Genomic DNA, 23805 nt, shown 5'->3' with positions numbered 1-23805 from the left:
CTCATCTACACTTGCCTCCAGCGGACTTCCTTTATATCTTCATGTTGTTCCAACCCTGTTTGAGTTTCTTTCTTCTGCTGAACACAAAAGAATATATTTTGAAGAATGTCGGTAACCAGACAGTTGACGGTATCCATTGACTTCCATAGTAGGAAAAAAATTACTATGGAAGTCAATGGCTACCGTCAACTGTCATGTACCGACATTCTTCAAAATATATTTTTTTGTGTTCAGCAGAAGAAAGAAATTCATATGTTTGGAACAATTTTAGGGTGAATAAATTATGACGTTTTTTCAGGAAACTATCCCTTTGAGAGAAGAAACAAATAACCACGACATATAAAAAGACATATGAGAAAGAAAATCAAATGTGTACTTTTCAAATGGAACTGAGAGAACGTCAAACTGGAACATTCTAAAAGTAGGTCAACGTTCCCCTTGTGTGATTAGTCAGAGGTGTTTTAGTCCACTGAGCTCCTCGGACATTTGTTTAACAGGCATTATGAATCATATAACTCAAGGGCAAAACACTGACCATGTGTCATCATTCATTTGTATGCTAGAGCATAGAGTAAAATTTATTTTACAAAAAGGATTTCAGGCCATCACAGACCAACTTTATTCCTTTAATAAATACCCCCATACCTCATAACGCTGACTCTCTTCATAAATTAGAAAGAGGTAAGTAATTTTTTCTGGAAATAAATTTTCATGTCTCTTCATTTGCTACCATGTTTTGGTCCACATAGATCAAGAACACCCTTGGTGCTTGGGGGATAAGTCACCTTCGAAGTAGGATGTCTACAATATTATTTCTACAATTGGCATATAAACGCGGAAATATGCAAGATGAGTGAAAAAGCCATTTATACAATTACCATTTATTACCATAAATATACCATTTATTCTTTATGTACTTGTAATTTTTTCAATGGGTACTGGAGTCCACACAACTGGAGCATTAACTCTTCGGAAGTCATATGATGTATTTGTGGAAAAAACATAACTCATCTTTTCCTTGATGTTGAAGAGTTAGTTCACCCCAAAAAATAAATTTCTGTCATCCCAGGCTTTTATTTACATATAAATATTAATCTGCAATCAAATTTGGTAAATAGAAGCTCAGGCGCATGCTTGCTTGATGTGCGAGAGCCAATGAGGTTTGTTCTCGTGGAAAAACTTTCCGTGGAGGGACAGAAATTTCTCAAATTAATTTCAAATATATTCATTTGTGTTTCGAAGATGAACAAAAAACGTATGGGTTTGAAACGACTTGGGGGTGAGTAATTGATGACAGTATTTTTATTTTTTTGGCGAACTATCTCTTTAACAAACCGGATCACTTGAACTCGAGAAATCAGATTCACACGCGAATATAAAGCGTCCGAATATACAGAGAATTAATGAGTTTTGGACACACGCATTCATACCATTTGTGAACCGGATCAACCGATTCACGGAAAAGATTTCACTCACAAGATTGATTCACCATCGACATTCGACAAATCGGACATTGTTCTCTCATGGGCGTGCCAGGAAAACATTGATTAATGAGTTTTGGTCTATTCCTCACACAAAACTATCGTATGACATCAGAAGACTTACTTTTACGATACTGTAGCCTAAATGCATTGAATAAATGACAAGTATTTTCTGTAAAATGATCTTTTTGTGTTTCACGGAAGAAATCATACAGGTTTGGAACGACATGAGGGTGAGTAGCCTAAACAATGACAGAATTTTCGTTTTTAGGTGAACTATCCCTTTAATGTTGTAAGATGCACATAGTCTTTTGAGAAATTCGCATGTGTTTTAGGGAGGTTATAACTAGAGTGAGTCTGACAGATGGCCTCAAAGGCAGGGTTCAGAATCTATGTCAGTAGGTCGACGTAAAGGGGAGACCTAAACACTAAATCCTTGTTAGAGCAATGACAGCTCGCGTTTTGACCCGAGGCATCGACATATTTGCAGGCATCAGAGAAATCTACTGCACTCCAGTTGACTTTAACCTTCTGTGAAATCCACAATCACGTGAATGCAAAAAACTCGAAACTGCACGTTTGTATCCTACAATTCAGATTCCCCCCTCCCCCCTCAGAATTGAGACATAATTGTTAGTTTTGGCTAGTAATTCTAGAAAAAAAATCTGGATTTTGAGATAAAAAAAATTGCAATTACCTTTTTATTTTATTTTATTCTTTGGCAAAAACAAGCTTCCATAAAAAGTACCCTATCATACGAAAAAATAACTGTTTTGCAGTCATTTGTTGCATTACAATCGATATTATAATTTTCATGTTCATGTGTGCCTACACATTTCCCGAAAGCTGACTTGCATTTTCTCACCCGTGCCTTTTAGCTGCATGTTTTCCTTTATTTTATAGAGTCACTGTTGCAGCCAGTGTCTGTTTGGATACTCAATAGTAAAAGCTGTCTTTTGTCTGTCCTGGGACATTTGCGTCATGTCACCCTGTAGAAGGGCGGACCCCCCTTTCAGAGGCAGAACACTATGCCTGTCACAAGCGGTCACTGCAGGCTCTTTTGTTGATCATGTTGATGTTGCATTTTCAGCTCAAAACATACCTCCGGTCTTAGATAGGCTACTATATGGCACACACATTACAGATGCATTTTTTTTGGGTGGGGGTATTTCTAAATCTTCTTCGAGATTGTTGAGTGAATTGGAAACAAACAACTGGTGGTGGTCTGCCATTAGACCTATGTGTTATGTAAAATAGGCTTACAATTTAGAAATAAAATAAAAATTATAAATTTAAAAAAATAAAAATTTAGATTCACTAAAATACTTAGAGATCAGTATTCATGTGAATAATAGGAATGGACTGGCTGTAGTGCTGTGACGTAACCACACTGCCATCTACAGCCAGGGATAAGTAACAAATAGTAATAAATATGAGCTATTCAATATTGAGAAAATATTAAGTATTAGGGTGAATTCAGGCAAATTGAAATGAAATTTAAAAATAGATTTGCCTCCTTCGCATCAATAAGCATTCATTGTCAGAGGAAATTTTAAGCCAATCAGGTTTTTCCGTAGCCTATCACTTGAGCACGTCATCAAGCTGCTGGTTGTATACACAGATGAGAAGAAACTCAAAACTAGTCATATGCAGGCTATTTGTGTATTTAAGTATATGTTGTATGTTGAATTAAATTGAGAAAAAAAGACTTAGTTCTTAGAAGTCCAATAGTCTCCTTTAAATTAATAGATTTACCAACTGTGTAAAGCCAACTTTGCTCTTGAAGATTAAATACTTGCCCCTTTGGGTTCGTAGATAGTATGTTCTACAGATATAGGCCTATGTAGGCCTAGTTTAAAATAAATGTGTATTCAATGTCGAGACAGCGACGCCTAGTGGAACTTACAGAAATCGGCAACCTCTTAAAACACTGGTAGAAGTAGAAGACTAAACTAGTTTAGGAGATTTTCTTTGTCTCTCATTGCTGTGCACAAACGTGTGTGTGTATATCATAGGTGTATATACATATATATATATATATATACATATATATATATATATATGTGTGTGTGTTATCAAAAGTTGTTTAAAATCGTGATGGTTTGACATTTTGTGACATCATCAGACAATTTTAATAGACTGAAGAATGAAAAATTAATGTGCTCTGGAAATATCATTAGTGGTAAAAAAAAATGAACATGTTATTATCCAGACATTATGAAGTCTACAACTGTTCATTTATAATGTTAAATTGTTGCATAATTTGGTCACGTTACATTGTAGTGGTCATGTTTTAGTCAGATCTTCTTGAGTTTCTGTCGTCTCAAAGCAATTTATTAAAAATGTTAATGTACTGTAGCTGCAACTGATATCCTACAAGAACAGAGCATTTTTTTACTTGCAAGGGAAAATGTATTTATTCCATATTATATTCAGTCACTTTTTAGTTAAGACAGCTTCTGACATACTGTATGCTCATGTCTTATCTGCCAAATTATAAAGTAACTAAATGAATTATACTCTTTTCAAATACACTAAATTTGTCTGCTTATTCTAGAACATTTTCTGTTAGAAAGAAGGTATCGTAGCTGTGCACTTTCTGTCTTCATAGCACTGACAGGTAAATTTATTTTGCCAGTAAGTGAAATCACTTGGGGAAGGGCTACCTGTGACCACATATTTTCCATCATTCCTACGGATTTGGTGGCTTTCTGAACTAATGTGGAGGTAATCGTCTGAGTTGTAGTTTTTGCGGACACAACGTCCATTGCCTTGACAGAGACTCTTGCTGCATAAATGGGCTGCAGAGGTGACATTGGCGATATAGGGGTTTAAAGTGTCAGACAGGTATGTAGACAAGGCTTCACAAGAGGTCTGAAATGAATAAGAAGCATTAAAAATATGAAATTTCACACAATATTAAAAATTATTCATGGTCATGTTGTTTCACAAACATACTATTTTCTTTCTACCGTGGATCATTGCTCTAAGAATGGCATTATACCATAAAACTTATATATTCCAAGTCTTCTGAATCCATATAATAGATTTATACGTACATCAAAATGAAAATGATCTACTGAAAATCTTCAGTCGTTACTCTCAAATCCCATGTTTTTGTGTAATATAAATATGGCGCTTCACGACTTATGTCACGTTTCAAGTAAAAAAACATCAATAGATCATGGATTTCATGGAAACATGAAAACATCATGGATTTTGTGACCAATCGTTAGGGTTGGGCAGTATATCGACTTTGTAAGGTATATCAATATATTTCCTAATGAGATATTGGGTGGGACTATACCATTTAGATTGATATGCGATAGCAGATGATTCAGAGTCAGGTCCGATTAAAAATACACAATCAGAGTTAACTTACAACCTAAAATTTTTGCCCTGCTATTGTATTAAGCACTTCAGCTAACACCTATGCATAGAGTTTAAAGCAAGTCTCCTCCATTCAACTTAAAAGACTTCACTTAACAATTGCCAATGCACACACAAAAGTGTCAAACAGACACAATAGAATGGGAGAACAATAAGTCTAAATAAAGTATACATTTTGCTCAAATATTTTGCGTAAACCGAGGTATGTACCAAACCATAATTTTTGTGTACTGTTACACCCCTACTAATTGTCATCGATGTCAAACCTGCCATTGAGTATCTTGATTTGCCTTATTTAAAATCAAATAGATGTAGGCCTAAACGTGATTGCGATGTGAGAGCATTTTTGAGCTCGGCAGCAAGAATATTCCACAGAACATCATATTTTGTTTTCTGAAGAAAGAAAATAATATGGCTTTGGAACAACATAGAACTGGGGTGCCCAATTCTGCTCCTGGAGGGATTGCTCACTGTCCTGCAGAGTTTTCCCCCAACCCCAATTAAAGACACCTGAACCAGCTAATCAAAGTCTTACTATGCATACTAGAAACTTCCTGGCAGGTCTGTTGAGACAAGTTGGAGCTAAACTCTGCAGGACAGTGGCCCTCCAGGACTGATTTTGGACACCCCCGACATAGAACAACCATTTTTGGATGCCCATTTAAGAGAAAAATTACCTTGTCATTGTAATCAGCACTAGCCCCCCACAGCACAGCCCCAGAAGCCCCCAGAGCTGCACTCTCACCAATACTGCTGACCAAGTCAAACTAGAGAGAAACAGACAGCCTATTACTGCAAGTAACCTATGTGGCCTAGATAAGAGTGTCCAATCCTGCTCCTGAGAGTTACTGCGGAGTTTTAGTCCAACCCCAATTATGCACACGTGAACCACAATCAAGGTCTCCAGGCTTACAAGAAACTTCCAAGCAGGTGTGTTTGAGTAATTTGGAACTAAACTCTGCAATCCATAGACCTTATTCACAGCAGCGCCATCTTTGAATGGGAATGAAAGCGAGGCTGTGAGGGACAGACATGCATCTCTTCAATGGGCTGTACTGTTATTTAATGTGTTTTGGGATTGTTCTGCTCATGAAACACTAGAAAAATATCTTTCCAAGTAATTTCAGTTGATAAAAAATTCCCGACAATATAAGCTGTGGAAAATCGTAAGTAATCTAGGAGCTTTATACAGCTTTTTACAGCGGATGCCATTGGAAACACAGTCTATCCCTCACAGCCGCACTTTCATACCTGTCAAGGCTCTGCTCTGAATAAGGTTTATTGCCTCTCCAGGAATAGGTTTTGACACGCTTGTCCTAGACCAGGAATGGGCAACTTCAGTCCTGGAGGGTCACTGTCCTGCAGAGTTTAGTTCCAAACCTGATTAAAACTCACTTGCCTCATAAAAAGTTGGGACATTTTGTAAAATGCAATAAAATCAAGAATCTGTGGTTTGTTCATTCTATTTAACCTTTTATTAACTGACAAAAGTACAAAGAAATGTTTTCCAATGTTTTCACTGACCAACATTTCAGTGACCAACATGTTTTGATGGCTGCAACACACCCCAAAAAAGTTGGGACAGAGACCAAATAAAAGTGAAAAGATTATCCAAATTAGTTTATCCAACTATTTTGAAACAGTCCACAATGAGCAGGTGAATTGGTAATAGTTTAGGGTATCATGTTTGGGTGTAAAAGTGCTTCTCAGTCTTTTTAAGCAAAGATGGGTCACGGCTCATCACTTTGTGCCAAATATCATGAGAGAATTGTCAAACAATTAAAAAATCCCATTTCTCAATGCAAGATTGCAAAGAATTTATGCCTTTCATCATCTTCCATACATAATATTGTCACAAGATTCAGGGAATCCAGAGAAATCTCAGTCTGTGTTGGGTAAGGCAGGATACCTCTGTTCAATGTGTGTGACCTTTGAGCCCTCAGATGGCATTGCACAAGATACCATCATGCTAATCTGTCAAATACAGACACATGTGCTCAGGAGTAATTTGGAAAACCGTTTTCACTGAACACAGTCTGACGCTGCATCAAGAAATGCCACTTGAATCTCTGTTACGCAAGGAGAAAGCTTCACATCAATTCTATGTGGAGATGCCGGCGAGTTCTGGGCCTGAGCTCATCTCAGATGGTCTAGAAGACAGTGGAAATGTCTGCTGTGGTCAGATGAGTCAATGTTTCAACTTGTTTTTGGGAGAAAATGGATATCGAGTTCTCAGTCCCAAAGACGAAAGGGACGCTCTAGACTTTCACCAGCGACAGGTGCAAAAGCAAACATCTGTGCTGGTATTGAGGTGCATCATTGCAAACGTTATGGGTAACTTGCATTATTGTGAAGGTACCGTTGACATGGAGGCATATTTGGATTGTACAGAGACATAAACTGCCATCAAGATGACATCTTTCCTGGGAAGCAAGACAATGCCAGGCCTCTTTCTGCATGTGCTAAAACTGAGTGGTTTCTAGACACTCTGCACCATAGAAGGGATGTGCTTGCCTGTTTACTGCAGTCCAGATATGTCTCTTATGGAAAATGTATGACCCATCATGAAAAGGAGAATCAGGCAACGATGACTACAGACTGTTGAGCGGCTGTCTTGTATCTGACAAGATTGTGCAAATATTCCACTAGCAAAACTCCAACAATTAGTATCCTCAACTCCCAAATGATTAAAAAGTGTAATTAAAAGGAAAGGTGAAGTGACACAGTGGTAAACATTTCTCTGTTCCAACTTTTTTGGAGTGTGTTGCAGCCATCAAAATCAATTTTTTTTCATATTTACAAAATACAATTATGTTGGTCAGTGAAAACATTGGAAAACATTTCTTTGTACTTTTGTCAGTTAATAAAATCACAGATCACAGATTCTTGATTTTATTGCATTTTACAAATTGTCCCAACTTTTTCTGATTTGGGGTTGTAATTTTAACTTGGCTATTGTAAAAGGTTGAGTAATATCTCTTTAGCTAAAGTTTCCTTTGCAATACATTTCACTTAGACAATATAACATTGAATTAAATCACACTTTTAAAGTATATGCTTTACTTAAAAATATTAAGTAATTAACACAATAGGTGTTGTGTGAGACACCATATCTACTTATCAGGAGTTAGGCAGAGATCATGTGAACGCAGAGATCTCAATACTTGGTAGACAAAACACAATGACGGCAACATTTAATGGATCGTTTTTGTGTTTGAATATGTAATTTTGAGTTGAAAATGAACTCCAAATGTCACAAAATGGCAAGTTACTAATCCTAACAACAAAAGCAATGATAAAACAGTGTAAATACATCTGGAAAACTGTAAAACATCAGCATAATTAATTTTTCAAGGCCCAGTGCATGATGGGAACACGAGTATCAGAAAAGTTAAGTAAAATGTTACTTAATTTTATAATGTTGATATTTACGCTTTAATTTCTACACACTTGAATGGAATACTAATATAGGGTTTACTTTGTTTTTTTTAATTCTTGCCTGAACTAACTTTTTCATGTAGAAATTACATTGTTCTTTCTGTAGTATTTACTTCATCACAAAATATTTTTTATCAGTGTAGCTTTCTAGTAATCCTGAAGACACTGATTATCTTGTTCAGGAGTGTTTGATTAGGGTTGGAGCTAAACTCTGCAGGACCTTGGCCATCCAGGACTGAAGTTGCCCATCCCTGTCCTATATTCTGTGTACCATAGTTGCCAACACAATGCTCTGTTATGCCCTATAACAGGGGTGTCCAATCCAATCCTGTTTAGCTCCAACCCCAATTAAACACATTTTTTAAGAGTTAAACAAATCTTTGTCTTACTAGACATACTATAAACTTCCAAGAACGAGTGTTAAGGCAAGTTGGAGCTAAACTCTGCAGTACAGTGGCCCTCCAGGACAGAGTTTGGTCTATAATAACCAGTAGTCTCGATACTGTACCTCATTCATGTAAAGCTCCTTTTGGTCTCTTAAGAGAGGCCGTAGGTAGACGTAGACCGGTGCAGTGTGGTGGTGTTTTGGCAGGGCTGCTACTCTCATTGCCTCTTGCACCTGGTGACGTACGAACAGTGCAGCACTCCTGCTTCCACTCACGGAGACCGGCAGGTATGCTGAGGGGTAAAGGGCAGTGCTAACCTCCCACAGCCACAGCAGCTCGTTGTTCAACTGTTGTGTCTTCTCTGGACAAGTACCTGTATAGTTTGACTCTTCAAAGTCATAGTTATAGCAGTCTGGGTACAAGTAGTAGCCCCACAGGTACCAAGGTCGATGATAGATTCCTGTCTTCAGAGTTTCCTCCATGAAACGTCTGGCTTCCTTCTGGAATTGTCGAATGGCTTCACTGCTTGCTTGTTGTGGGTTGAGAGAAGCGTTCTGCTCCAGGGTGTAGTTGATGGACAGTTCTTTATATATCTCCCTGACGTCCAAGTTCTGGTCAAACATTGGAAGCCACTCTTCCCAATCCATGACAGCCAGACCAGCAGTTGAGTCCGGGATGTATTGGGTAAACTCTTCCTTAGCTTTCTCCAAACTAGCAGACAGGTTGCCCCTTTGCGGGATGCCACCGTTATACTCCTTGAAGGAGTGAGGGTCTACATAGGGGTAAAGCCCAAGTCGATTTTTGTAGAACAGGGTCAGGGATTGATTGCGTACCTTGGAAGGTGTGGTGACCACCTGGAACATCGATAAATCTAGAGGGATCTTCATTTGTTGGCATTTGGAAATAGGAGCATTCAATAACAGCACAAAAGACCTATGAAAGAGAGGTGCTGCTGTTGGTAGAGGAGACGATGTGTTAAGATGCCCTAATGTCATGAAGAGAATAGTGTAAAATGGTAACCGTTGCTTCCTTTGGTCTTCCATCTGTCTACATTGAGAACAAAAATGTCAGTTGATATTTTGAAATGAGTGAAAACTGTGTGCTATGGTAGGGTGATTTTATAATTGCTGGTACATTTGGTGTCCAAAGTCATTCTTTTTTTCTGCTTTTTTCAAATGGTTATATTTTTAATTATTTTAATTATTTGTTATTCATTACTCAAAAGGAAAACAGAATTTATCACTGACCACACAGTAAGTTGTTTAAACGTCTTTTAGCATTTATGCTAGCAAGTGGAGTTTTTGGCTAAAAAGTTTAAAATTGTCAATTCTGTTACCAAGGTAGAGTAACAATTTTGACAGTATGTAACAGAATTGGCAGTAACAGAGTTAGGCCTAACAAACAATGCCATAAAGAAATCTGTTTTTCGTTAAAAGTAAAAAAAGGAAGAAACTTGTGTAAAATTGAAAATGTTTTCAATAAGATACTGGAAAGAATTTAAGTTAGTGAACAGTTTTTTTGTAACTTTTTGAAATGCAAAATGTATCTCCAATTATAGAATCACTCAGTAGCATATAAGATTGTTTTGGCACAATACTGGAAATATATTGTTGCAGAAATAAATTCATGGTTGTACTGTATTTTACAGTATGTGCACTTTCAATGTACTTACAGTGTACTTACCGACGAAAATACTGAGTAATGTAATGTTGGTTAAGGTTAGGTTTAGGGGTAGGTTCAGGGTTAGTACCTAGTTATTACACATTTTGTGTCAGTACTACAATAATACATAGTATGTACATGCAAAACAGGACTGGAAAATAAGGTGCTACAAATTCATTTTACCAAACTATCTTTGCTAGTACAACATGGCAAACTGGGTACATTTTTAAAATTCTAGGAGATACCTTTATTATTAAAATAAAATGCATGTTTTTAAATGGTGGTTTTGTTTGAAATTTAGTAATAATGTGTCTTACCGAGTGAAATTGGTAGCAAAGAGAAAATGTAGCTTGTTCAGGTTCCTGTTAAATATTAACAGAGGTCAATGTTTAAAAAAACACAAGACTATGCATATATGTAACTGGAAAAGGATTAGTGTAAACCTTCAATATGTTCTTGGGCTACAAAAAATGGAAATCACCTTGAGACTATAGGTGATTTTTGAATTTTTGAAGCACATCACAACCTTATCCCAACTGTAATGTACAGTATGGTGGAGGGGTCTTTGGGGCTGCTTTGCTGCCTCAGGGCCCAGCCTGGACAGCTTGCTATCAATAGCAAAATGAATGGGTTTGCTTGAAAATGTATGCCGTTGTCACATTATGTTCAGTTAGTTTCATTATCATGGACTTTTAGTTTGTTTTCATGTTCATCATGTGTTCCTTTGTTCAGTTTTCCCGCTCCTCATAATTAGTCATTATGTGTCAGCTGTGTTCAATTAATCATCCTCATTTGTGTTTGTTATATAAGTTGGTCCCTCACATTCATTCTCTGTCTGATCACCGTTACCTTCAGTGTGTGTTGCGCCGTCTGTCTGGCATTTGAAACTCAACAGTACTTTTTAAGTCACATATATTTTCCACCCTGCTCTGTGAACGTTTACTCTGTGTATTTGATGAAGGCATGAAAATGTAAGCAGATTTTGTTTGTAAATTAAGGTACAGTTAACTTAGTTGCAATTCCTGTGCATTCGAAGAAAAGTTTGACAGTGAAAATCAAGACCAGGCTACAATCCTTTATTTGCAGTGCATCAAGAGTCAAGCAACATTTGTCTTTGGGTATTTGGTTAATTGTATTGATTAATGTAAAAAAAAAAATACACATTGCATATAAGACTTTGAGATGAAAAAGAGCTCTATGGAAATATATTTGGACACTGGCAAAGTTTAGCACTGAGGTAAAAAAAGACACTTTGACAGATATTGAAGGCTCTGATAATAATTTCCCATATTAACTAGTCTACATGCTACAAAATTCAGTATTTGAGAAAAATGTATATCTTGAATCAAAACGGGTCAGACAATAGGGATACAATACGGTCCAATTATCTTTCAACCTGAAACTGGACATGTAATACAATCTTTAGACATCTAAAACGGTTTCTAAAAATTTGCAGATTCTGCTAATCGAAAGTATTCAAAGTACTGAAAGATTCTGAGGTATATACCTTTCTTTGTTTTCAGTATCAATCATTCTGGCTTCATTTAGACAAGAACAGAAAAGACAAGCACAGTTTAACATACAATCATAATGTGTTTTCACCCACCACAGCATTCTGTAGTTTAACAAATGGAAACTTACATGTATAAACGCATACATCTTTATAATCTTTGGTTATACACACACTTCAGGAATTTGAGGGACAAAAAAATAATAATAACATGAGATAATTTGTACTTTTTTGTAATGAAATTTAACTAGCTTCAATTCTGGTTGTGTCCACTGAGTTTTCCCATCATTATTCTGACGAGTACAATGATTTATTCTATTGTGCAATATTGATAAAAGCTTAAAATAGGATTGTTTCGTATAATGGTAATGACATCTGTCATGTGTTGCGTTTGTACTGTATTTGATGAGAACAGTAACATCTGAACATGATTTTATGTATTCTATCTGTTTTTCTTTTTTATAAATATGAATATTATAAATTGAGGCACATAATATTTTATGACTATATCCAATAGGCTAAGGATTATTTTGCTCCATTAGCACAAGTCAGTAATATAGTCTGTAATTATATTATGTTGAGCGATTTGTTATGTAGCTATTTTGACAGATATACTATTTGGCCAGTTTAGATTATAAAGCAGGACACTTATATCATGTATGGATCTTACCTAATTTTAAGTAATATTTGAATACCCAGCGCTCCATGACTTTGAAGTGCGCTGACAGCAAGCAGTGGTGTTTGAGATAAGCTTGCTAATATACATCACGGTAAGCATCTTGGTGTCGGTGCTTTGTAAAAACAGCATAGATTTGACCTTTCCTGTTAAAAAACATTGACAAATTAACATAATCATTGAGCATTCATCCAGAACAGTTATTAGAATATATTCAGCCTGAAGTTTGTGCAAACAAGGTGTGCATCTTATCTACATTATCACACAGCACCATTGTAACAATTATTATTTTTCAATAATCCAAAATCACAAATATTAAAACTATGATGTGCCATCAAGTGACGCTTTGACCACTTTTTCTTAAAGGTGAAGTGTCTTACATTTTTTATAAATAAAATCTTTCTGTATAACGATTTTTTTTCTAATATAAAATTTTCACATATTTATAGTTAATTTTTTTTCCATATTGATTTTTTTCAAATGATTCATTTCTAATTTTGTAAATATTATGTAACATGTTATTTAGTATCTTTACCACTGATGATACATATAATTTAGTAGCCATTCTGCTCTCTATAGCCCCTTTCACACAGAGTGTTGATCCCAGAAAATTGCCATAGAATTGCTAGAGTGCCTTCTGTGTGAACGCAAACATGTCCCGGGATCGATTCCGGGATGGGGACCTAGTAACATTGCAGGGATCAGTCCCAGAACGCAGCCTGTGTGAACAAAAGGCAGGTCCAATGTTGTCCACAAAGGACTCATGTGTCGTTGCAATGATGTAGTTATCTTGCGACTCTTTGACCCCCTGTTTTAAATGCAGATCAATGTTCACGACTTCACATTGCACATTAAAGAGGAAAGTTTGTGTTTGTCAAGGAAAAAAGAAAAAGGTTTGTGTTCGTCAAGGAACAAAGGAAGGACGAAACAATGTCTGCAAAGTTAACACTTTGTGTGTAAAATTGTAAAAAAGTGTAAAATTTTAAGATGAATAAAATTATCCCGGGACACATTATCTGTGTATTTTCTAGAATCTCTGTGTGAAAGGGGCTTAAGAAATTGTCATTGCCCATCAAAAATTCATATTGGTTGACCACTAGTGTAAACATTTGGCTCTGTAGTGTTATGCCTGGTTCAGATTACACGATTTTTTTGTCTGTTACGATAGTCACTGTGTCAGATTACGCGATTTTGACTCCTAAAATCTTGTCGTGTCGTGGACAAGAAACATATCAGACTACACGTTGCTTCCTGACCAGTCATCGCGTGCCGTCTTTAATGACGCGCGTGATGTCATTGAGAAGACGAAACTAGTAGCGAGTGACTTCCGGAAACGAACATAAACAAACAATGGATGAAGCGGTGAGTGTTGTATTGGCTGTCCTGTGTTCAGAAAAACTTTTAAAAAAGAAAGAAAACCCAACAATGGACACGTTCCTGGATTGCTCGAAAAGGACAGTATGGGCTGTCAATCCTCCAAAGAGAACTTGAGGTAAAATATTGTTTTCTTACGAACCTTTCCTCCATGTCATAACTCCACCTAGTAACGTTAGCACCATCGTCTCTCTTTCGTTTCGCCATTTTTGAAAGTTGTGTACGGAAAAGCTTCTGTGCTCCTATTGGTCAACCTCATACATGTGACGGAACCCGTTGTGGACGACCGTTAAAAAAATTAAACATGCTAGTCTTTTTGTCGTGATGTCGTGAAGCATCGCAGACGCGACGTAGGTTGTCGCCCACTATGACACACTATACGAGATGATACGATCGAATCTTGCGTCCCGACGCCCGTTGTCGTTTACAAATCCCCACGACACCCTACGTCAAACGGATCGTGCCAAAATGGGGCTAAAATCGTGTAATCTGAACCAGGCATTATTCTGTTTGTTTTTTAATCAGTCCAGCCCAACACAGTAACTGACTTAACCAATGGTGTGTGAGTTTGGGGCGGGGCTATCTGTTTGATTGACCAATCACAGACAGGGGGAGTGTTTGGGGAAACATTTACACATGATTATTGTTCCACCTGATGATGCTGGTGGTTCACAAATTACACACTTCACCTCTAAATACAACTGAAGTTCAACAAAAGAAGTAGAGCAGTGAGGATGAAGGCATTTTGTAAAGGCACAGCAGTATCCCTTATGTCTTTGTGGACCTCCTCTGGTTCGTTCTTATTCTCCTCGTCCACGTCCTCTTTTATCATGTTGTCCTCTTCGGTCTCCTCGGGCTCTATGCTATCGCAGCGGTCTCCCTCGTACCCCTGGTAACAGTGACAGTGGAACCTGTCGGCGAGCAACTGGAGCTCGTGCTGAGAGTGCCATCCGGTCACGGTGAAGGTGCCGTTTCGGTTGGACAGGATCCGATAGCTGCCGCGGCTCAGGTGCAGGTAGTGTGGTGCCTGTGGGTCTCGACGGACACAGCGACCGTTGGACTGACACAGGAAGTCGCTACAGACTTCTGCTGCCCGGGTAACGTTAGTAATGTACTGACCCAGTCTGTAGTTCAGAAATGCCTTGACTTTGGAACAGTTGTGCTGAGGGGACAAAGGGATTCTCAGGAAGTTAAAACTGTGGCATTAAACTGCAGGGAACTTGGTGTAAAGTTAGCTGGCAAGTATATGTGTTTTAATGCGTTCTCTATTGAACAAGAAATCAATGTGAATGCCATATTGTGTTGCACTCCCAATGATAAATCATATCTGGTGCCCTTATGTATGCGTAAAAGTATGGCAGAAAATATTCGGGGCAGGCATTTTCAAACTTTTTGATGCCACGGACACCCAAATTGGACAAATTAAACTTAAAGAGAGACATAGAAATTGGATAAAAATAATTGTAATTAATCTCATAATTGCAGTCATTAATACAAAGCAGAATCAAAATGGTAAATTCTCTGAATTGTTCCATACACCCTTTACAATGAACATTTTTGAAATGCCTGATCTAGGAATTGACTTCTTGAAGCAGATTTGTAACTGATAAACAGCAGTCTTGACCAATGTGTAAGAATCTTCTGATGTTAACAAATCTTGGTATATGAAACCGTGTTAAGAATCTTACCCTTGAGGAAGTGAGGTTAAGATCCCCCCAAATGACAAATCCTGCAGCTCCCAAAGCAGCGCTTTCTCCTATCGTATGTATCAAGTCATTCTGTAAAGTGAAAATAATTTAGTTTGTATATGGACATAAAATCATTAGAATGTTAGTTCCCTGCCACAGTTTCTTAAAACAATAATTTTACTGAAATTATTATAAGTTTAAATTTAGTCATTGAGATCAAACCCAGCATTCACACATCCTTTTTAATATTCTTTATCTATTCTGTTGGACCACAAGAGGGAGCTCTTGCTTTCAGACTCCATAATGGTTTATGAGTATAGAGAGACTAGCATAATGGGATGTTTACTGTAAGGTTAAATTGTATTAAGAACTTATGTATGATTCCCCTGGGTATACCCAAGAACTTGGGTATGATTCCCAAAGTACATTTTACAATTCTCATTGAACATATGCACTTACCTGAGTCAGAAAAGCCATGGCCTCGTCTCTGTACCCCAGGCGTGTGTATACGTATGTAGGCAGTTCATAGGGCAATGAGGTAAGGGAGGCCAGTCGAAGTGACTCCAGTACCCTGTTCTGCGAGAAGTGCAGGTTGCGAATGCTGTCTGTGTGGCTCTTGCGTATAGCGAGGGCTGGGAAAAGGGCAGTGCTGCTGTTCCACAGCCAAAACAGCTGGTCATTACGTTGGCTCTCTTGTAGGGGGCATGTGCCGCTGTAGTCGTGTGCATGTACATTGTAATTGTGACAGTCAGGGTAGAGATATAAACCCCAAAGACCATGCGGACGAGTTTGTGTAGCGAGCTGTAGCGTGCCCTGCATGAACTCCATGGCGCTCTTCTCGAAGCGCAAGCGTGCCAGATCCTCCACCTGTTCGTCGGTCACATTAAGGTAGGCCTGTTTGATCAGCTCACGGGATTGCTGTCGGTAAATGTCTTTCTTGTGCCAGTTACGATCCCACTGTGGCCTCCAGAACTCCCAGTCGATCACAGCCAGTCCACGGAAGTCTTCCGAAGGGATGAAATGCGCTATGTCTTTTCGGGCTTTGTGAAAATGTGCTTCAAGACTGTTGTTCTGAGGTAGGCCTCCGTTGATGGGAACCCCTTGCTCATTGTAGAAAGGGTAGTAACCCAGGCGGTTGGCATAAAAGATGGTGACATTTTGGCCCGTGTGGACGGCTCGTGGACTGCCACTGATGTGGAAAATATCAAGGCTGACGTTGATATTGTACTTCAATGTACACATATCCAGTGGAGCATTCCAGGCTGCCAGGAAAGGCTTGCGGCCCACCAGGGGCAGCTTTGCAGGTTTCTGGCAAAAGGCAGAATGGACCAGGATCAACAGCCAGGAACAGATGATGGCACAGGCTACCGGCACAGTGTGGTGTTGCAAGGCCCCGCAGGGCACACCGGGCATTCTGCTACGTGACTCAGCACAGGCAACTGTCAATCATCCTGTGAGGGACAAAAAAAGTCTGAGGTAAGCTAACAGAGTTATGCCATTTTTACACCATAGCTGCTATATTTACATTTAGCATATGCTTTTATTCAAGGCCACTTGCATTGCATTCAAGGTAGATATTTTATCAAGTCATGCAGGAATTGAAACTTTAAACTTGTCGTTGCTTGGGTCATGATCTACTATTTTAGCTACTGATAGCACTTAAGTTTAACAGTAGCTAAAATCAATATGAAATGGCATTCACAATCAGATTTGATATATTTGAAATGGTTTACATCATGAAAATAGGGTGTTGCATACCAGAACTGATCCAAACCTGAATGCGAGATTTCTAAAACAATTCCTAAATAGCTTTTTGGATAACATTAGACTGTGCTTCTGGGATGATTTTATTGGACAAGTCATTTTAGAGGCAGAGCAAGTTATTACATTTTGAGTAAAGATTACAGAGATGATTGTTTTTCTTAAGAATAACATGCACTGATGAATCATTTGCAATAAGAGTATTAATGAAGTACATCAGTTTTGATTTCATGTCATGTTTTAAATGCTCTCTTAGTATAAACCTAAAATTAGCATTAGAATGCATTTAAATTCAATGGTTCAAACTTTGAATATATATTTTTGGCAAGGAAAAGGCAATTATGACTGAGTGTAAAGTAAAATGCGGCTAAAATTAAGTAGCTGAAAATTGTGAAGATTTTCCCACTGAATGAATGTATATAGACATTCAAGAAATAAAGCACTGGGGTTGCTACTGACACAGTAGATTATGGCTAAAATGGCTAAGATGTTCATGTTTAAGATGGATGTGATGCCCTAAGTCTTGAGCCAAGTTAAATGTGCAAAGTAAGGAGAGGTCAAGCATAAACATAACATTTTGTGCTTCAGCTTGGTTTGAATATGAGTCAAATGTTACTTTGGGGGTTGCAGTCATCAGTCAAGCCAGCAGTTAACCACAAGGGTAATGGCCAAATCCAGCCACATACTCTCACCAGTGTCAGTGTGGCGCCCACATAGCCATAAGCATAGCTGCCCTCGCCAGATGCCCTGTCTGCATGATAGAGCATTAAAAGACAACAAAAAAGGTATGAATTTCATGGAATCAGATGCCACCTAATGTGAAACCAAGTGGCATCTGCAAAAAAAAACAAAAAAAACTTTTCTAACAACTAGCTTTACTTTTTTGTGCCATGCAATGACTTTTAACCAGCCTGTGTCAAGGTGGATATTCATATATATATATATATATATATATATATATATATACAATACAATATATATATACAATACAATATATATATATATGTGTGTGTGTGAATTCAGATACCCTCAAATTAATCTAGTTAATCTGTTAATCTAATCAGGTATCTAGTAAGTACTGTATGCATATTGAGTCGTTTGCTCGTAGGTTGTCAGGAAGAGAGTTCCATAGCATGGGATTGAAATGTCTAAAGGCTGAGTGTCCAATTTTTAGCTGTGCTTTACTATTGTTACCATTTGTTACTATTGGATGTTTGAAGCGATCTTGCTCTAGTATATTTATTCAACAAATTAGAAAGGTATATTAGATTAGAACCATCAAGACATTTAAAAACTAATAAGAGAATCTTGAATTCAATTCTGAATGACACAGGCAACCAGTGAAACGATCTGAGTGTTGGCGTAATGTGATTAGCATTCGTGCAGCTGCATTCTGAAGTCCATGTATGTGTTTAATAGTGCTATATTTGGTAACCTAGAAAAAAACGCTAATACAGTAATCATAGATGTAACAAATACATGAACAAGTTTCTCAGTGTCAGAAGAGGGGCGAATATCACATACTTTGGTGATGTTTCTGACGTGATGATATGCTGTTTTAGTGACATTGCTGATAAGTTTTTTAAAACAAATGTCACTGTCAAACATGATTCCTAAGATCTTGACCTTATTACAGGATTTTAGTGATAGAGAGTCAAGATTAATTACACCAGCTAAAGGAAGCATGTATAGGTTAAATAATAGAGGACCCAAAATTGAGCCTTGAGGAACACCACAAGAAATGACGTAACGCCTGAAAGTGTAGGTACCCAGTGTAACATACAGTAGTATTCCTGGATCTGAACCAGTCTAAGACCAGGATCTAGCAGACAAGCAGAGTAACCAGGTTTAGTTCATCACATTAATTATGAACATGTTCCACTAATGTTTAAGAGGCACAAAGTGCCCAGATGCTTTTGTGTGATCATTTTTTAACAGTATGTAAATTGCTCTATAAAATTTAAAACACGAAAGCCATTTTAAAATGTGCTTGAGTTGTCTTTACAACAAATGCCATACAAATTTGATATTTTGGCATATCATACAATGGCCTTTATTTATTTCAAAGAGTACCTCAAGTGTAAAAAAAAAGTACAGTATCCAAAACCTCTCATCTGGCTTTCGTTATTACAGTGTGGATAGCATAAAATTTAAAAAAATTATGGTTAACAGTCTCCAAGTTTGTTTAAAGATTTTACATTATGTTCTTTGGTAACAGATAATCAGGAGTCTCTGATTTCTCTGAGCAAGGCATGGAACCAAATCACTAGTAACTATCGCGGTAACGCATGCATTGAAAGGTTATTAGTGGCAGTCATGTGCTAAATCAGAGGTTGAAAAATTAGGTATGTCATGGAATGTTGCGGATAAAGGCAAATTGTGGATTCCCGTGGTGGTTGTTATTGAGTGGAAAGAGCCTGACTGAGAGCGCTGTAGCTCCTTTTTCCCCTAGGACTGGCGGCGGGCCCGTGCCATGAGGGGGAAGAATAAAACCACTTCCTGCATAATAAGACCTCTGCTTGCACTGAGCTTCACAGATGATCTTCATGGTATTTGCACATTGAATACCTTCACACATGATGACTTATTAAAGGCTTTACTTAAAATACTGTAATCCAGAACAGGCTTGTGACAAAGGTTTTTCACATATAATTATGCAATGAAGTATGCGAGAAGATTCGAGTGGCGGAAATGAATAAAACTTTCCATGAAGCTTTACGGTTAGCCATCAATATAAACATTGGGGTATGGAGAATTGAAGTTATTGTGCCTGTATTTCAGATAGATTTATTTATTTTCGAGCTTACTCAAACCCTCAGCCCTCTCTGGCAGTAATTAAGATACATGTGGCTTAGTGAGAGTGGTTTTTACAGAAACCTTTCAGGCGACAGCTTCAGAGAAGCCACAAAAGGCATGGAGTCGACCTGATGCTAGGATTTCGATGCGACTTCATTCAAACCCATCCAAATGTGAATTTGATCCAAATTGGAAACATAAATATGACCGACCCAGATTTACAACAGGAGACAGAGAGGTTTCTTGAGTCGCCATAAAGAAACCTCTGGCCTCCTCAGAAGATGTGTGGTTTAATATCTGTGGCTCTGAGGACGACGTGAGTCTTCCCATTTAATCGTTTGTTTGCCTTAAATTAAATTATGATGTTCTGTGACATCCGTAGCTTTGTGTAATTGAATAAAGATCAAATGGAAAATATCTGCAAAGTCACTGGAATCCAAAGATCACACACCAAGATCACAGATAATAGGCTTAATTTGGTTATTTATTGCTGCATTTGATGCTCGAACAGTAAACAAAACATTAAAAAGGCAATCTTAATCACGGTGGAACCCAAACAGAGTTATACGTCAGGTTAATCTGAGGACGTGTTTTGCTTTGAGGTGGATTGTTTAAGGATGAGTGTGATCTCTTGAAGATCAAAGAATCCTATTTTGGGCACTGCTGACACACTAAGCTAGTTTTAAGTAAAGCTGACGGTTAAATGGTATACTGACACAATGTTTTCAATTTCACCTTATGCCACAAGATGTCTTCACAATGATCATGAGCTCCTGGGAAAGTTTGACGTTAGAGGCTGTCAGTTTCTCCAGCGTCACTAGCCGTCGCCCAAGAGAAACTCTTCATCCGGAAGTACGTAATCTCATCTGTAAACCCTTCCCTCTGATTAACTCGCTTCAAATATTTACAGAGCCACTGTTCAAAGACCTCAGTGGTGCCACGGCACATTTCCTGACAGTAAACTTTAAATTAAACCCTTTGAGGAACACATATATTTGGAATGGACTAATTAGGTTTTCTTTCATTTGATTTCCTTTGCAGAGAGGTCTTGCCCTGCCACTTTTACATAAAAAAAAAAATGTCACAACGCTCTCAAATATATATTTTCAGTGAGATATTTAGGATGCATCAATATCAAAATTCTGGCTGATAATTATTATTATTGGAATTCTTTTTTTATTAAAATTTTATATTAAAGTCCCCATGTAGTCAATAATTTTAGCCCTTAAAACTAATTAGGTCTTAAAACACCAAAATTACATTAAAACGATTTTTCTTTGGAAAAAAAGCTTGAATGTAACTCTACACTCTTGCCTCATTTAGTATACACGGTTCTATGAATATGCAAATTAGCCCCGCCTCCACTCACTCACACAATCTTAGAGATCCACTAGTTGACGCGATTGGTTACAAGGTAGTTTATGACGTCAGAAACACCAGCGATTTCAAACCGCGTTTTTGAGAACGTCTTTGGTTCACTGCAGTTTTAAGGAGAAAATACTCAGAAATGGCGTCGACTTATGGATTTGCACATGGTTTGTCTTAAAGCATATTAAAAACACCACTTAGACATATATAAACAACATTAAAAACTGGATTTTCACCACAGGTGGACTTTAAATGTATTTATGCTATTTTAAAATATCTATGGTTTATATTATTTTCTACCAGTGAATTTATGCATCACAACATTCCAACTTACAATATGCAAAATGGATTATTAATTTCGAGATTTGCTTACGATTACATTTAATAATATCATTAAATTGTTAGCTTTTAAATATTTACATTTAAGTGAGCATTAGATGACGTGGAAGGTAATCTAATTACAAAAAATTAGCATGTACAATTAAAAATTCAATACAGATAAATATAAAAAATCCATTTATTGTGCGTCCCTATTTAAAGTTCTTTGAAACCAACTGTAAACATTTTTGCCTCTAGGTGACTAAGTGAAAAGGGCAAACATTGCTCTTTGACAGGTTTGGTATGTTGCCAAGACACTTTACAAAAAAATCATATTGCTTCACAGGTTAACATAAACCATGTGACTACAGTCATTCAAAAACATTTACTGAACTCTGGATACAATGTGCAGAAATGAAAACACAATGAATTATAGTGTATAGTTGACTGAGAACAACACAGACAACAATTTTAGAAATGCTATAAGAAGATGGAATGTGCCTACTTTTCGTCATGCGCTTATTTTGAGAGCATGCTGATGTCTAAAGTGTCATGTTAAATGTGTGTATAATATACTGAGTCAATAATTAGAAGTCACTCACCTGTAGATCCCACGCCGCTGTCTCTGTCACATACGGCTGATGATACACTACACACACCTCTCTACATCTACAATACACAAGCATAGTTTTTCTCTTTCTGCTGAAAAGGCTACCCACATCTTACTTATATACACAGCGAAGAGAGAGAGACAGAGTTTCCTGAGAGGGAGGAGAAAACAACCACAGAGCCACAGCGAGAAAACCACAACACTGCGATTAGAGTAGAGAAGGAGGGAGGGAGGACTCCAGTCTAAATCCCATTGACTGAGTGTGCATGTGAAAGTACATGTGTGAGTGTGTGCACATTTGATACTCAAGACAGTCTTACGCTCATCCACATCACTCAGCATTAGCCGGGTTTAGCATCCTCCAATCACCTGGCTGTAGGTTCACAAAAGGTTTTAGTACACTACAGACACAATCAAGCCTTGTTCAAGCTGCGGGAGCGTTTTTCCTGCTCGATTTACTGTCCCATGTGGCCTGTGATTGTCTTGTTTTTGTCTCTTAGTCACTGTCTTTTGTGGCTGTAGAGAAGACATTTACCAAGAAATATGGCTGCAAATAAAAAAAACAAGAGGTGAGGAAACCCCAAATGAGACCTAAAACAAGCAAAAGAGGAAAAAAGAAGAAAAAAATCATTTAAATTAAAAATTGTGTTTGCTCAATTCTCCTGTATTAATATTCAGGTTCTTTTTCATCATCTGCTCAATTTAAGTATATATAAAAATCACTAATAATTTATTAAAGTGCAAAATTAAATGTGCAAAATTGTGATGCCTAAAATCACATTTTAGCATTTAAAATGACTGGTATTAGTGTCTTAAATCTAGTTTATTTAGACAAAATAATCTTAGAATTTTATTATCAGCCTGAATTTTAATAATGGTGCATCTTTGGCAAATACACTTGCTAAACAGTGTGTGTGTGTGTGTGTATGTGTGTGTGTGTGGGTGTGCGTGTGTGTGTGTGTGTGTATATATATATATATATATATATATATATATATATTGACAGTGTTTCCAGCACATTATTGTATTATGTACAGTATTATTATGTTGTGATCTTGACAAGAATTACGTATTTATGTTTTCAAATTTACATTTTTCCATGCCTAAACTCACGCATGACCCGAGTTTTGGTTAGAATAATTTTGTTTTTATTTTTTTTACATTTTTTAAAAAATGATTGCAATAATCTAATTGCAAATGTCCATGGTGGGATCTCTGGAAGCATTAGTTGCATTCCTATGGCAAACCGTGCTAAATTACCATGTGAATAGTGTTATAGTCACCAAACTTTGTCAGCAAATTTTTCATAAAAAGCACTCCCTCCAACTCTAATTTAAAGACAGTGCA

The 23805-nt window shown here is 37.4% G+C and overlaps 2 protein-coding genes across 8 annotated transcripts; both read right to left on the bottom strand.

Annotated features, from left to right (window-relative positions):
- Positions 1 to 3846: 3846 nt before the first annotated feature.
- spam1 (sperm adhesion molecule 1) lies at positions 3847 to 11093 on the bottom strand. Of its 2 annotated transcripts, XM_077209919.1 has the most exons (4): positions 10675 to 11093; positions 8818 to 9738; positions 5549 to 5638; positions 3847 to 4355 (listed from the first exon to the last, which is right to left on the bottom strand). In XM_077209919.1, the coding sequence occupies exons 2-4, from the start codon at positions 9736 to 9738 to the stop codon at positions 4050 to 4052; spliced, it is 1317 nt and encodes a 438-aa protein (XP_077066034.1). In that variant the 5' UTR covers positions 10675 to 11093; the 3' UTR covers positions 3847 to 4049. The 2 variants fall into 2 exon arrangements, with proteins under 2 accessions (XP_077066034.1, XP_077066035.1); XM_077209920.1 differs by lacking the exon at positions 5549 to 5638.
- A 324-nt stretch (positions 11094 to 11417) lies between these two features.
- hyal4 (hyaluronidase 4) lies at positions 11418 to 22642 on the bottom strand. Of its 6 annotated transcripts, none has more exons than XR_013196668.1 (6): positions 22451 to 22642; positions 18059 to 18117; positions 16065 to 17056; positions 15606 to 15695; positions 13613 to 15079; positions 11418 to 13125 (listed from the first exon to the last, which is right to left on the bottom strand). XR_013196668.1 is itself a non-coding variant. In XM_077211021.1 (5 exons), the coding sequence occupies exons 3-5, from the start codon at positions 17016 to 17018 to the stop codon at positions 14609 to 14611; spliced, it is 1515 nt and encodes a 504-aa protein (XP_077067136.1). In that variant the 5' UTR covers positions 17019 to 17056; positions 17983 to 18117; positions 22451 to 22642; the 3' UTR covers positions 11418 to 14608. The 6 variants fall into 6 exon arrangements, 3 of the variants coding, with proteins under 3 accessions (XP_077067136.1, XP_077067133.1, XP_077067135.1); XR_013196670.1 differs by having other exon boundaries at positions 17983 to 18117; positions 22451 to 22551; XR_013196669.1 differs by lacking the exon at positions 18059 to 18117 and having other exon boundaries at positions 22451 to 22578.
- Positions 22643 to 23805: the final 1163 nt, after the last annotated feature.

Source organism: Siphateles boraxobius, unplaced genomic scaffold (genome assembly GCF_051911475.1).
Source record: "Siphateles boraxobius isolate OS27281-9 unplaced genomic scaffold, OSU_SipBor_1 65, whole genome shotgun sequence".
NCBI lineage: Eukaryota > Metazoa > Chordata > Actinopteri > Cypriniformes > Leuciscidae > Siphateles > Siphateles boraxobius.
Note: the sequence above shows the minus strand (reverse complement) of the source record. Positions and strands in the feature narration are given on the sequence as shown.